Source organism: Gobio gobio (genome assembly GCF_949357685.1).
Source record: "Gobio gobio genome assembly, chromosome: 12".
Taxonomy (NCBI): Eukaryota; Metazoa; Chordata; class Actinopteri; order Cypriniformes; family Gobionidae; genus Gobio; species Gobio gobio.
In genome coordinates this window covers 48,884,034-48,900,547 of record NC_137105.1, presented here as the reverse complement: position 1 = coordinate 48,900,547, position 16,514 = coordinate 48,884,034, and the positions used below count along the sequence as shown (strand labels likewise).

General features: G+C 37.1%; 1 protein-coding gene across 3 annotated transcripts in view; it reads right to left on the bottom strand.

The window, feature by feature from the left end:
• Nucleotides 1-695: 695 nt before the first annotated feature.
• The window catches only part of zbtb2b (zinc finger and BTB domain containing 2b), a 17,543-nt gene continuing 1,724 nt past the window's right edge, over nucleotides 696-16,514 (bottom strand). The window contains exons 2-4 of one of the 3 annotated variants that reach the window (XM_079830639.1): nucleotides 7,605-7,785; nucleotides 2,619-4,321; nucleotides 696-2,072 (exon numbers count right to left, since the gene is read on the bottom strand). In XM_079830639.1, coding sequence (XP_079686765.1) covers nucleotides 2,899-4,321; nucleotides 7,605-7,777 — 1,596 coding nt within the window. In that variant the 5' untranslated portion in view covers nucleotides 7,778-7,785 and the 3' untranslated portion in view covers nucleotides 696-2,072; nucleotides 2,619-2,898. Of the gene's footprint in view, nucleotides 2,113-2,599; nucleotides 4,322-7,604; nucleotides 7,786-16,514 lie in introns of all 3 variants that reach the window. The other 2 variants (XM_079830638.1, XM_079830640.1) reach the window with 2 other exon arrangements.

The window sequence follows — 16,514 nt, the reverse complement described above, 5'->3', positions numbered from 1 at the left end:
TCTGAAAGTGATTCCAACGTTATCGTTAAAGACCCTTTTCACAGACTGTGATGCAGTTTTAACGGTCATCAATATCTTAAATCCTGCACGTTTTTGTGTTTTTTTTTTTTTTTTTAAATGTATGTACATTTATAACACTAATACTTTGAATTTTATTACTTTTGCATCAAATGACAAAAAACAAGTTACCGCTTCTGTGAGGGTGTTTCTAATACAGAGTCTATGGTTAATTTTGATGGTAAAAAATAACATATTTCTCTGTTTTGACTGCCGTTCAATCTCTATTTTTCCCCTCTTTTTGAAAGTTGTGAAATCACTATTGTGGCATTTTTCTTTTTCTGTTTGAGCAAAAGGTCACAAAAAGTATTTAATGTAGTCTCTCATTCACAACTATAATAATTACTAAGACGTCTTCCGCTCCGAGAAACCCGGAAATGTGAAAAGGGTCGTGTGAACTCTGCGATTCATTACCTTTATCGTCCTTGATGAGAACAGGCCTTTTTAACGCTCACCAAGACCGCATTTCTTTGTAGTAAAAAAAGAAGAGAAATAGTCATATTGTGAAATATTACAATTTAAAAATAACAACTTTCCATTTATATTTTTAAAATGTAAATATTTTCTGAATATATAGTTTAATATATAATACTTTTGAGCAGTATTGTATATTAAATCTAAAAAAAAACTGCACACTTCAAAAACATAAGGATTTATTATCATTATTCACAATGAAAACACAGAGGAAGTATTTTTTTCCAGAGACAACTGTTCCTGAGGAGCGAGAGATCACAGTATGCTTGCCTTGGCTTTGGGGTTTGTGCGTTCCCTATAACTGCCTCAATGGGTAACAACTTGCATATGTACAAATAATAAAGAGTTGTAACAATACTACGGGGAAAAAAAAGGCATGACATTGCATGTATGATTACATATCATTCGGACAAGGCCTCCTGTCCCTTAACATCACAATAAAAAAAAAAATAGAAAGAAAAGAAAACGCTTGTAACAAAAATGAAGCAAATGGTCCATCCTGGGCTCTATTCAGTAGTAACTTCACTCACAGTGCTCTTAAAATATATCCTTTACAAAGAGAATGGTGGAAGAAATAGCACTGATTGTAAATCGCCCTGGTTTAAAATGGTTAAAACGAAGTTTCCTGACGTAGTAGCACAAGTGTAATGAGAGTAGTCAGGGGTCTTTAGTAGATATCAGTGCTTGAACAGCATGACCTCACTGTCAGTTTCATTACAACATAAAGACAGCCAATACACACACACTTGTGCTACACTAAAATGGATAATATTCTACAGTAAATGCATCCATCCATATACAACCTTTGAGATTATAAAATTCTTTGTAAATAAAGCACTGTACATACAATTAGAAAAGTTATACAAGGCTCAAAAATAAAGAAATTAAGAGCGAACAGTGACAGAAATCTCTCCCTTCGAGCTACATTATGTACATGTGGCCACAGTGTTTTCTAAATGCACACACAGTAACAACTTTGATCGAGCACACGGCACAACTGTAAACATGTTGAACCACAGTGAGAGCAACACAACCAAGGTTTTTTACGGCGTGGATGTTTATCGTTTCGCTGGTACTGGCACTGTAACCAACAAATGTGGAATCGCAAAAATATCGTGGGTCACGTTAACTCGAAAATAAACGATATTCGACAAGTAATCTGGCACGGAATGAAGGTTATCTACAATCACACCTTGCACCTGCGAACCCAAAGCATGTAATAAGAAATTAAAAACAGTGTGAGAAAGAAAAAAACGTTGAGATGTGAGGCACTGGAAGATAAAGTTGACTTTGATCCTCGACCCTTTGATGCAAATTTCAGGTTAGTCCGAAACCGGTTGAGGTAGCGAATACATTTCTTACACCAATACCCACACTTAGCTGCTCGTACAAAACTAATTTTGGTGCTACGCTCATGAACTAAGGATTTTTTTTAGAGTTACCAATCCAACCTAATGTGAAGTCAGCCGTTCTCGACATCCTTTTCCTGTGCAGTTAGACAGAGGAAGAGCTTTAAAGGACAACTCCGGTGGAAAATGAACCTAGGGGTAATTAACACGTGGTTACCGAGTAGATCGTTCTCTGGGATGCGTTTTCATGAAAATCGAATGTAAGGAGTTTTATCTCTAAAAACAGATTAGCTTATAACGCTAGTATATGGGGCATAGAATAAATAAAATTAAACCGCTAGTTAATAGCACTAACAAGGCTCAAAATAGCCTCACATTCGTGGCTCGACTCGTTGAGACTGTTTTCCAAGATGGCTTCTGTCTGTATACGCGTAATGTACTGTCTTCATAAAGCATCTTCTTATTAAACTGTTTGTACACTTACAAAGTTCTCAATGCTTGGGTTTGCATGTAGGGACCCTCATTATGCTACCGTGTTAGTGTGAGGCTATTTTGAGCCTTGTTAGTGCTATTAACTAGCGATTTAATTTGACTTACTCTATGCCCCATATACTAGCGTTATAAGCTAATCTGTTTTTTAGAGATAAAACTCTTTACATTCGATTTTCATGAAAACGCATCCCAGAGAACGATCTACTCGGTAACCACGTGTTAATTACCCCTAGGTTCATTTTCCACCCGTGTTGTCCTTTAACCGCAACACAGACTGCAAATGACCCGGCAAAATCCTTGAAAGAAATCCAGAATGAAGCAGGAATTTGACTAAACATACTGCAAATCTGTTATAATTTATGAGTGTTTAAAAAGAATAATGCAGAAGTATTTTCAGTAGAAGTAAAATATATATATATATAACAGAAATTTCGATCGGCAGCTTAACTTCTGATCATAATTTACCCACAATTCAAATGCAATACATTAAAAAAAAAAAAAACTATATTTTCGGATGAACATGGAGCTACTCCACAAAGACTTCCTCTGTTTTGATTGGCGTCATCAACGGCCCGCCATTGGATGAATCCGAGCCTTCGTCTTTGGCCAGGTTGTCACTGTTCAGCCTGCTGACGCCCATTTCTCCAGCCGCTGAGAGCGCCCCCTGGTTGAAGCACAGGTGCTTGATGACCTCATTGGGGCTGGAGAAGGTCATTTCACACACGTTGCATTTGTACGGCCTCCCTGACGAGCCTAGAAACAGCGCCTCCATTTGGCTGGAGTCGTCTGCTGCACACAGCTCCATGCTCTGTCGGTCCACCATGGTGTACGCCGGCTCCGAGCTCAGATTCATGCAAACGTGTCGCGCCGCCTGATTGGCCCGGCAGAAGCTCTTTCCGCAGGCGCTGCAGCGATACGGCTTGCCTGTGTGGATGTACATGTGCTCTCTCCAGTGGCTCTTCTGGATGAACTTGCGGCCACAAGTGGAGCACTCGTATTTCCTCCGCTTCACTTCCCGCTCCATGTCAGCCGCCCCCTCTAGGTTGTCAATATCGGCGATATCGGACGGAGGGGGCGTGTCCGCCTGGGGCTGTGCCGTGTACAGGCTGACTGCGGTCGTCGTCGGGACGGGCATGGCGGTTTCAGGCGAGTGTTTTGAGTACAGATGCTGCTCACTGTCACTTGTAACGTCCATGATGATGGGAGTTGCTGCAGCGGCTTCGCTGCCTCGGAGAACTTCCTCCACCTCCGGTGTGGCGGCGCCTCCGATCGCCATGGGGGAAGCCGCCCCGACGGACTCCAACACCAGGGGGAGCATGGCCTGAGTGTGCAGAAGCAGGTGCTCTCTCAAGGCTCCTCGCTGAGTGAAGCGGCCCCCGCAGACGTGGCACGTGTAATGCTTCCTCAGGGAGGCGTTTCGTCTCATGATGCTGGGCTTCACATGCAGGATGGTGTTGGTGTTCACGGGGGCCTCACCTGCCGATGTGTCCATCTCTCCGCCGTCCCTCACAAACTGACTGGTGCTCGCAGACGCCTCTACCTCCGTTTCGGACAGAGCGTGCCTGTGCTTGGACCCAGGCCGCGTCAGTGAGGTAGCTTTGTTAGTGGTGACGCACTTCCCGTCGAGCAAACCGCCGCCTTCTAAGTCGAACGGCGAGGAGAGAGGCGTTCTCGCGGAGAGGCGGTTTGTGAGCGTGGCCTGTTGGTCTGATATCTGAATGCCGTAAAGAGAGGAGGACAGGGGAAGGCTGACCTCAGGGTGTGCTTGGGTTGCATGGCTAGCCAGACTTGCCTCCTGAATTAGAGGGTACGCGTGCAGGAACTTGACGCCCTGCTCCAGGCGAGCTGGGTCGATAAGCTGTGTCGCCAGTTTTCCGGTGTACATCAGATTGAGGAGGTAGCTGAAGATGTCCGGCTGAATGTCAGCAGGCTTCAAGCGAACGCAGTCACTGGATGAGAAGACAAAGGAACAAAGATTCAACGTGAAGAAAAAACACCAATCGTTGTGCTAGGGAAGTGCTTTTATACTTGCGTATTAGTAAAGAGCACATTTTAAGTGTTTATTGTGTCTTAACACACTGGAGCTCTTCTGTCATTTCTGACCCGAATTTTTTTATATAAAAAATGGGTAACACTTTAGAATAATGGTCATTAGTTAATGTATTAACTAACATGAACTAACCATGAACAGTACATTTGTTACTGTATTTGTTCATCTTTGTTAACGTTAGTTAATATAAATACAATTGTTTGTTCATGTTAGTTCACAGTGCATTAACTAATGCTAACAAGATTTTAATAATGCATTAGTAAATGTTGAAATTAACATTAACAAAGATTAATAAATGCTTTATACGTGCAGTTCATTATTAGTTCATGTTAACTAATGACCATTATTCTAAAGTGTTACCAAAAAATGTTAAAAATCGTAGCTTCATCGGAATGGTCCGAGACTTTATTGGTACTTGGTATATGAACACACCAAAAAATTGGGGACAGGATTTGAAAAGTCTAAGTGGTCGTAAAAAAAAAGTGTCACACTCAGGACCTTCAGGTCAAAAATGACCCCATAGGAAATGAATGGGAAATTGGCAAAAATATGAAAATACAGAGTTTTTTTGTGCACACAATCTACAAATCAGCCAGGATGCAGAAAAAAGGACTCAACAGTGAAGGGGTGAATCTCTAAAACATCAAGAGTTCAAAACAGAGAAAAAAACTCACACACACACACAAAAACACAATTAGCTTTTGGAATGGCACGCGTTCATTTGTGTGTGCGTGTGTTTTTGTGTGCATAAGTGTGTGTGTTTTTTTGTCTGTTTTGCACTCTTGATGTTTTAGAGATTCACCCCTTCACTGTTGAGTCCTTTTTTTATGCATCCTGGCTGATTTGTAGATTGTATGCACAAAAAAAACTAATTTCCCATTAATTTCCTATGGGGGTCATTTTTGACCCGAAGGTCCTGAGTTTTTACGACCACTTAGACTTTTCACATCCTGTCCCCAATTTTTTTGGGTGTTAATATACCAAGTACCAATAAAGTCACCAAGTTTCGGACCATTCCAATGAAGCTACGATTTAAAAAAAAAAAATTCTATAACGCAAGATCCACTATAATGGTAAAAATGTGCTATTGCGTGATAAATATGCTCAATGTGTCCACCGGATGGCACCGATCTCATTTAAAAAATTGCTTTCATGAGGCCTATGCTTGACTCTAAAATGAAATACAGCTTTAATAAAAAAAAAGTAAAAAATTATATACATATATATATATATATATATATATACACACACACACATAGACATTTTTTATTATATTCAATGGGAAAACATGGGTCATAATGATTGCATAAATATTAATTATAAGTCATAAAATTATCTCAAAACACCAAAAAAGAAAAAAAATATATTTCATTGATTTTACTCAAATCTTTTTTATCTTAATCCCGCCCTCCGGGTAATTTTTGGTCCTGAGTGTGACCCATAAATGAAGAACCCCAGAGGGTTTAAATCATAGTACTAACATATCTATTGGATATATGTGCAGTGAATAATTGTGCATGTTCATTCTCTGTATTACATTTTACATTCAGATTGTCATATGATAGCAAAGGTACCCACTTAAAGGGATCGTTCACCCAAAAATCAAAATTCTGTCATTACGTTTCAAATCCGTAAGACCTTCGTTCATCTTCAGGACACAGATGAAGATATTTTTGATGAAATCTGAGCTTTCTGACCACTCATAGACAGCAATACAACTGACACTTTAACTGATGTGTGAGTTTATGAATGTTTATATGTGAATAAAAGCCTAAATTCAATCTGTTCATCATTTAAAGCGACTAAACTGCTCAATTTATATGGATTAGTTTTATGATCTCTTTATGAACTTGTTGAAGTGTCAGTAGTCTAGCTGTCAATAGAGGGAAAGAAAGATGTCAGAATTCATCAAAAATATCTTCATTTGTGTTCTGAAGATGAACGAAGGTCTTATGGAACGAATATGTATCGAATATGAACGAATATGTTAACGGATATGTATCTTCCCTTAACCCAACCTGCTGCCACTTGTCTCTGCTGTGTCAATGTGTATAATATTAATTCTTTTTTTTTTTTCTCTCTTCTCTTTTTTTTCAACATGTCTGTTTTATAGTAAATTTGTACACCGTATTTAGCAACAGGATTTGAAGAGTTATATCTGTTTTACTGCTTTTTATATTTGTATTGTGTTTTTAGGTAGACAATTTTAAGATCTGTCCAGGGACAACGGACGAAAAATAGCCTTTTGGCTAACGCTGGTGCATTTACAGCAATGTCAATTAATGTACACTGTCCCTGTCAAATAAACAAATAAATAAATGGGTTTGGAACGAAATGAGGGTGAGGAATTAATGACAGAAATTTCATTTTTGGGTGATCTATCCCTTTAATATTTAAAAACACTAATTCAATAGTAATGATAAATGTAATCTTTAAGGCTGGAATACACTATACAATTTTTGCCCAGATATTTTCCCTGATCTGCAGTCTGGATGAGTTTTTTGCCGAGAGGCACAGTCATTCTGCAGATTTTGGGCAGTTGGAATGAACAGATTTTGCATAAAATCACATAATGCATAATGGGCACAGCTTCACAGTATGACTCTATCCAGTCAAAGGGTATTAAATAGGTTTTGGGCAGATTTTAGAACACTTTTTCACTTGTCATGTGTCTCCTATCAATGAAGCGCATGTGTTTGGGACAGCTTGAAAGTCTGGTAGTGTGTGACACTCGGTCGTTTAAGCCTTTTAATGGTTTTATTGGATGGGACGGTGTAGAGATCAGACAGGAAGCACGGAGTGGAGAGAGAGGAATGTGATCGGGCCGGGAATCAAACTCGGGTCACCAACATGCTGAGGTTGTAAATGGTTACAGTGTAAAACTGTATCAAGTGTAGGACGTCTAGTGTTTTAAAATGGTTCGTGTTGTGTATCCCAGCCTTTAGCAAATCTCAAAATGATTTTATACTGCAAATTATAATGTTGTGATGCCTACATTCACTTTTTAGTGTTTTCATTTTTTATTTATTTAGATGAAATAGTATATTATAACTATAACGTTGGTCATTTATTGGTTATAGCATGAAGAATAATTATCATCTTACCAGATCAACACCCTAGTTTAGGGACAAATTGGACTTAAAAAAAAAAAAAATCACATCAATATCACACAAATCTTTTACCTGTCCTGGTGTATAAATAGCATTCTGAAGTAGTTGGAGAATGCGGCCAGCACGGCCTTGTGTGCTTTGAAAAAAACATCTCCAATGGCCACCGTGCAGTCACACAGGAAGCCGAACTCCCTCTGCGCGTTGAGCTGCTGCAGAAGGATAAGACCATGATTGGCCAGCTCCATACTTCCACCTACACAGAAAGGGCCAGAGATGACAGTCAACTTCCTGTCTACTACAGACCACAATGCACCAAAAAAAGACTGAGTGAAAGAAGGCTGTTAAGTTGTCTGTGACATGGACTTCATCAGCAGTGAACAGCCGTAAATATGAACTCAACACTGTTGGATGAACAATAAGCTGAACATAGGAATATTACAACCGACTAGCACTATTACTCATTCTCAGGGTTAAGGATTTGAACATACGTTAATTAACCCTTAACATTACACTTTGGCAACTCTTCCCCCATGGTTTGTGCTTCTAACATGAACCTTAAACCGTGTGGCTTGTTGGGAAGCTGTGCTGGTCCTTAAAGCGATAGGATTTCAATTACACTGCTTTTAAAGCCATTCTGACACAGCAGGGTTTCCCAAACGGGGGTCCAGGAACCCCTAAGGGTCCGCGAGGGAACTGCATAAATTGATGACAAGCAATTAATTAAATTAAAATCATTAAATTAAACAAATAGGATAAACAATATTAAAATAAAAAATACTTACCAAACAATAAATGTTTTTTTTTTTAAGTAAACATGCAAATGTGCCATTAAATTATTATTATTTTTTTTACCTTTATTTCTATTGCGCTTTTCACACACAAACGCTTTATACGCCAGTTCAGAGCAGCTTTACACTGATGATAGGAAATTATTTTTTTTCTAGATGAAAAGCTAAAGGAAGTTTTTGATTGATCAACTTCTGTTGTAAAAACTGATTTCAAAATGTAAAAACGCATGTAAAAAATATATATATTGCACAAAATGAAAACAATAATGTAAATATTATTATTATTTATATTATTAAGTGTTAATATATCTCATAATTAGGGTGATTTTTAAGTCATAATTTGACTTTAAATCCAAAATTTTGAATTTTTAAAGTCCTAATTTCAACTGTTCCTCTCACATTGACTTAGCATGTCATATTTTTGACTTTTAGTCTAATAATGAGGACTTTTAAAATCATATTTTCAACATTTTATCTTATAATTATGACTTAGCATGTCATATTTTTGACTTTTAGTCTAATAATGAGGACTTTTAACATTTTATCTTATAATTATGACTTAGCATGTCATATTTTTGAGTTTTAGTCTAATAATGAGGACTTTTAAAATCATATTTTCAACATTTTATCTTATAATTATGACTTAGCATGTCATATTTTTTACTTTTATCTAATAATGAGGACTTTTAAAATCATATTTTCAGCATTTTATCTTATAATTATGATTTAGCATGTCATATTTTTGACTTTTTGTCTAATAATAAGGACTTAAAATCATATTTTCAACATTTGATCTTATAATTACGACTTAGCATGTCATATTTTTGACTTTTTATCTAATAATGAGGACTTTTTAAAATCATATTTTCAACATTTTATCTTATAATTATGACTTAGCATGTCATATTTTTGACTTTTAGTCTAATAATGAGGACTTTTAAAATCATATTTTCAACATTTTATCTTATAATTATGACTTTATGATAATTGAAATGAGCTGATCAGTAATATAGTTGAATATTTAGGGTACTTCAAGTAAATTATTTTGGTCAAAGGGATTTGGCTGACAAAAAAAAGTTTGAAAACCCTTTCTGATACAGCATAAAGCCTAAAACCTAAACATTAATTATTTTGCTAATTTAGCCTGGCATATCTACTTCTCATTCACATTTAAGACTGAGCAATTTCTACTGATCAAGCTGAAGGAAGGTTTCACTTTATATCCTCTAGGGGTGCACAATATATAATATATCTTTAATGTTATCTTTATCGGCCTGATAAGCAAATTTAGCCAATATATTAAAGCAGATAAATAATGGATTATTTCCTTCGGCTGAGACACTTCAGGTGTGCTCTGTTCTCCATGATGGTTATGAATTGCTTGAAATATGATTGGAATCACTTCAAAAAAATGAAAATACAGTTCAGTGCAACATGTGCAGCGCAAGTCTGTCATTTAGACTACATTAAATTATAATAAGAACATTATAACTGTGCGCTTGGGTCATGGCTTTTAATGGTGAGACTTTGATTTTGTAATCAGGCTCTCAAAAATGACCTAACATTTTTTTTTATCGGCTAATATATCGGTTATCGGCTTTAAAATATAAAGAATTATCGCTATTGGCCAAAATTGGTGCATCCCTAGAATTCTAAATACATTTACAAACAGATATTCTCCTTCTCCCCAAGATATATCTTATTTTCAGACCTCTAAATGATAACCAATCAGTTGTTTAAATATATTCTATATATAGAGAATAAAACATAGAAATAAACTACATTATCTCAATATTTTCATATCATATAAACGATTCATTAGAAGTAGGGGTGTAACGATCATGTCACGATTTGATACATATCACGATACGATATCACGATACTCCAAGACACATGGTAAAAGGTTAACAATTTTTTTTACTGTTGATTAAAATGATAAATTTGGTATTACATTAGGGGTGGAAACAAACAGGCTTGGTGCTGTAACACAATGCACAGGACAATGTAACACCAGAATAAAAATATTCATGATTCTGAAGCTGAAAATACAGAATTATTTTAGACAAATTTGCACTCGGTCACTGACTAGATATATTTATAATAATGTAGGCCACTTTTTACTGGTAACATAAGGGATTTGGCATTATCAGGACCCACAAATATCCCCCCATTGCATTATTATACATTATATTCATCCTTATATATAGTAGTTTAATGTACTCTCTCACAGTAATTGTCATTTTGGGTGAACTATACACAATTGGTATCCACGATACATATTGTTGCATTTTTGTATTGCAATATATTGTGACACGATATATTGTTACACCCCTAATTAGAAATGATAACTGGTTATTCAGATAGCAAAAAGACACTCAGATCCCAATGTTGTAACCATGAAAACACAGCCCTAACAGAGCGGTCAGATACAGCCAAGGGCCAAACATCTGAGGCAACCTTTGAACAATGAACCCTGATCCCTGAGGTTATTAACCCTCATCTGCCAGAACCAGCTCAGCAGCCTCTGTGCCTTGAATGTCCATTAGCCTAAAGGTCAATCCCAGGCTTTGTGTGTCACATTACTGGCTCTTGAGACAGCATTCCTGAGGCTGCTTGCACTCAACCCATCTTGGGTGGAGTAAAGACATGTCCAAAGAGCCTACAGACTCACTGTCAGTGGTTTTTGAAAGCATGGGCTGCAATGTCACATCGCTGTGTAAAGATGGGGGGGGGGTTTAGTTCACATTAAACCAGATATAAGAGTCTATACTGAGACCTACTGGCCTGGATGCATGAAGTTTGTTTAATAGGGCTGGCTAAAAAAAAAAAAAAAAGATTATTCGATTCTCATTTTTATGAACAATATCGATCCTTAAATCCCAAGAATCTATTAGTCTCTCCTGTTTTCAATTGATGAAGGAACGCAACATTGTAGCGGGCCTCCCATCCAATAAATCGCAAAAAGCTTTGTTACTTTTGATCTGAAACAAAAAGTCTCTGATTTCAAATGCTGTCTATTTATTATTCTATTACGGAATTTAAAAAAACATTAATAATAATAATTAAAGCCGCTCTTTAATGTGTTGTGTTGTGTCATTTACACTGCAGGTCTTGATGCACAATTCCGATTTGGTGACTTTATCCACTATATATTTTTTTGATGACCCGCTTAAATCATCTTTTAAAAGCGATCCCGTATCCGATATTTACATTTACACTATACACTGGTGAAACAGCCCAAGACGTTCTGACCCGGAAAAGGAAGTAAAACGGCGCGATATGCCATGGACGCAGATTAAATTATTCTTTAATGTTTTGCTTTCCGCACTATCTTTAAAGGTCAGCAAAACATTGCCTTCGTCTTCTATCGCGCCATTAGAGTCATGTGATCGCAGTTCGTGTCCACCTGAGTTGACGTCTTTCGCCTCAGTCCCTTTTCAATGACGTACGACTCGCATTTACTGGGGAATGTCCGATTTGACCGCTTACATGGCAGATGCACGTATCCGGATCATATCGGATTCATTACTACATATGAGTGAGGCCTGAATACGATCTGAGGATCTCAGAATGCATGCGTTTTTTTCCTGCTTACACGTTCACTTGACATATTCGATCTGTGCCACATGAGAGGGAAAAATCGGAATGGGGTCACTTGTAGGGGTGCACCGATCCGATATTAGGATCGGATATCGGCCGCGATACTGACAAAATAGCTGGATCGGGGATCGGAAAAATTAACAGATCCACAAGCCGATCCAGGTGTTTTTTTCCGTCGCAGCAGAACCTACATCATTCGTCAGCTTCACGTGTGTCGCATGCTAGAAGGGAGCGAGCCAGAGAGTCGGCTGTGTGGAGGAGATATTTCACGCTTGCCACGCCAACTAGTTCGTCGCTGTTTCGAGGGTATTACTGCAAAGTCAGGGTCTTTCCTGCATTGACATTTTTTTGACGGCCAAAGCCTAATTTGATGAGTTATTGTGATTTACGAGTGATGTAGAACAGATGCTGCGCTTGTGACTGAGTGACAGAGAGACCGATCTGAGAGCTCCTCCCCCGCGCGCACTCTCTGGGTCTTCAAAATAATCAGTGTTCGCTCTCATATTTCACATATTAATCCAAATCAAAAGCTCGGAAGACCGAAACCATGTTGCACGTGACACATTCGGACAATTCTGTCCTTGAATTATCGCTGGGTGTGAATTGCGCTCAAAAAACATTGACTCTTCTCTGACCAGCTGACATAAAGCATACTTTCAATAAGCGGGAGACAAATTATATCCAGTTATGAAGTGTTTTCTGTGTGTTGACATCTTTCGCGATGTTCTAACAGACGGGATTCGCGCACAACGCGTCTGCTAATGTCCGATTCGTGACCTAATGACTGCTTTGAACCGAATCATTTTAACGACTGGCCAGAACAACTGATCTGTCCAACACTGAACTCATGAACTCAGTTGATTAATTTACTCAGAACGCAACTGAAATGAGAACACAAGTGTGCTTACCCATTTTAGAAAGAGTAGGTAGTAAGAATTATTTTTAATTATCAACAGTATTTCATCTTATTTCTGTTGACAATGTGTAGTAAAATAAATAGGCCTAGCCTACAATCATTTAATCTGGAGTGAGGTGAAACCAGAACAAAGTTGTTATTAGCTAGCTGAAAATTTTTATTAAATTGCATATGGTAGAAAATTAGACTATTTGTTAATTTGTAATGCTACTTTTTAATATTGATATGATTATACACCAAAACAATTATCTGTAGTGTAAAAAATGTTTGGTAACTGTCAGATTACTATTGTATGTTTGACCAATACACTGTTTTTTGTTTCCACTGCTACATTTTATTTATTTAAAGAAGTTAGATTACATTCTATTTTAGATTTGAATGCACAATTGTTTTTTAAATAAATAAGAATTCAACACCTTACATACATCTGTTATTTTGTCTTAGTTATGTTTAGTTAGTAAAGTCTGGTGCCTTTAGTCTCTTCAAGGAAGGTATAAGGTGGAAGATATACAGTTTATTATTAATTCAACAATATATCGGATCGGTATCGGGTATCGACAGATACACAAAGCCCAGGCATCGGTATCGGTATCGGGACTGAAAAAGTCGGATCGGTGCACCCCTAGTCACTTGAACCCTTAGGATGCTTTCACATCTCTAGTTCGGTTCATCTGGTCCGAACCAAGGGCAAACAATTACACATTGTAGCATTTTTCAGCTTTTTTGGTTCCTTTTCACACCACACTGATTGCTTTGGTCCGAAACAGTTGAAACAAACCAAAATGCAGTCACATGACAACATCCACATCACTCATTGGCCATGGCGTATTTTCTAAACTGCTTTTCGTTTGGTCAGAATTTACGTGCGGGAAAATTCCAACGGAAGAGGAAAAGCCAGCAAACAACACGGAGACAACACAACTATGGAGAGACGACTGCGCGGGCTGGTTTTGTCCCTGGCCATAATCTATTACATTGTTTGTATACACCACAATATTGCAAACAGTGCGGATGCGGCTTGAAAACTACGCTCTAATGCACTGCAAACGGCGAGCGCCCATCGCTCGTCGTCACTTTAAGCGGAGACGTGCATTCATTCTTCTTAACTCTGACATGCTCATCCTCATCCCATAATGCACAGCGCAGGGTCCGCTTTTGGTGCGCACCCGAGTGCGATTGCTGCTTTCACACCTAACCAAACGAACCGCACCAAAGGGGAAAACCAACTCTAGTACGATTCAACCGAACTAAATGAGGCAGGTGTCAAAGCACCCTAAATGGGGGCCAAGTGTGCCACACACGTCCTGAAAAGTGAAGCCAAAACGTTTTGATCGCCCCCAGGTGGCTGTTCCCAGTATAGCTCATAAACCCCACCCCCTCCATGTAATCTAAGATGGTTTCTATGATTTTAAGTAGTTTTTAAAGGACAACTCCGGTGGAAAATGAACCTAGGGGTAATTAACACATGGTTACCGAGTAGCTCGTTCTCTAGGATGCGTTTTCATGAAAATCGAGTGTAAAGAGTTTTATCTCTAAAAACAGATTAGCTTATAACGCTAGTATATGGAGCATAGAGTAAGTCAAATTTCGAGACAAGTCGAGCCACGAACGCTGTGCTAAGCTGCGATAATTCATATCGACCGGCCAGCGTTCGTGGCTCGACTCGTTGAGACTGTTTTCCAAGATGGCTTCTGTCTGTATACGCGTAATGTACTGTCTTCATAAAGTATCTTCTTATTAAACATGTTTGTACACTTACAAAGTTCTCAATGCTTCGGTTTGCATGTAGGGACCCTCATTATGCTACCGTGTTAGTGTGAGGCTATTTTGAGCCTTGTTAGTGCTATTAATTTTACTGATATTTAGTTAGTGATATTTAATTTTACTTATTCTATGCCCCATATACTAGCGTTATAAGCTAATCTGTTTATAGAGATAAAACTCTTTACATTCGATTTTCATGAAAACGCATCCCAGAGAACGATCTACTCGGTAACCATGTGTTTATTACCCCTAGGTTCATTTTCCACCAGAGTTGTCCTTTAATCATGCTGATGTTAGTTCAAGTGTTCGTTCTTTGAATAAGGTTGATTTTAATTATTTGATGCTATAAAAACGGGGGTGACGTTATGATAGACAGCTTCTGTTATCAGTTACAGCGCAAAATAAACATGAACGAACATCTAAGGTATGTTAAAGATACAGTACAACTAACCGAAATCCATATCATGACTCATGTAATCGCTCAACCAGTGTTTCACCGCGAAAGACGTCAATTAAACAGATAAAACTTGTAAACAATGTCACATTTACCTCAGAAAAACCATATTCAGTAAGTCAGCTAGAAAAAACCCTGACGAAAGGAAAATATATTTACCAATATATTACTTGAAATATATTATAATATATTGATGGTACATATATACAATATATGTAATATATTGCAGTATATTGCAAAATATACAAATGATTGCCGCTTTCAATATATTGCAATATATTCGAAAATATAAATATTAAATCCCATATATGGGAATATATTGCCTAATGTATTACATGATATTTTCCAATATACTGCAATATATTTTTGTGTCGTAAGGGAAATTACTTTAGAGAGGATTGTTTTGCTAAATATGTGCACTATATTCATTATGATTGAATATTATGAACATAACGCATGTTTCAATAAATCCATCGAGTTATGACAGCCACCATTTAAATGTTTATATTTAAAAAATTGGAGCAATAATATAATAATGTAATTGTAAAGTTAGTATTATAACTATTATAATAAAAACTTCCTTGAGTGTAATTTTAACTGTATATTTTACAGGATTATTTGAGAGATTTTGTACTGTACCTGATACAAAAAGTACTCTCTCTCTATATATATATATATAATATATATATATATATATATATATATCGAATTGTGAAATGTGAAATGTGTGTTACCCAGCTCAATAGTTTTATTGCTGCTTCTTCACACCAAAGCAGTTTGTTTATCTTTTGTTTTGTCTTCAACACATACACATAAAATAATTTCATACAATTAACTAATCCCAATTTTTTGGGGTATTATTGTTATTTGTGCGATATTGATGGCACGCTCTATGAAATGTTTGGTTGCTTTGTAAAGAACTTTGAACACTGTCTGAAAGCGCAATATAAAGTAAATTCAAAAAAAGCTATTAACTAAACCAAACAGCTACAAAATTGATTTGAAGCAAAATGGCATTTGAAAATTGGACCAAAAAAAGGTACAAAACGGTGTATTTAACGGCTTAAATGAGAGAAAGAACTACAATCCCATGAAGCATTGCAAATTTAATTAAAAACAATGGGGAAAAATATAAAGTTTGAAACTTTGCAACCGTTAAAAAAAGTATGTTCTATACAATATTAACTAACAATATTATATTAACTATTTTAAAAGGCTATTAACTAAACCGGTTTAGTTTGCTACAAATTTGATTTGAAGCAAAATAGCATTTGAAAATTGGACTAAAAGAAAAAAGGTACAAAACGGTGTATTTAACGGCTTTAATACAATCCCATGAAGCATTGCAAATACTTTTTTCTAACTTTGCAACCGTTAAAAATCCATATGTTCTATACAATATAAATATATAGGGAATTATTTGGACGCAGAATGAATCATTCGTTCACTAAAGACATGTT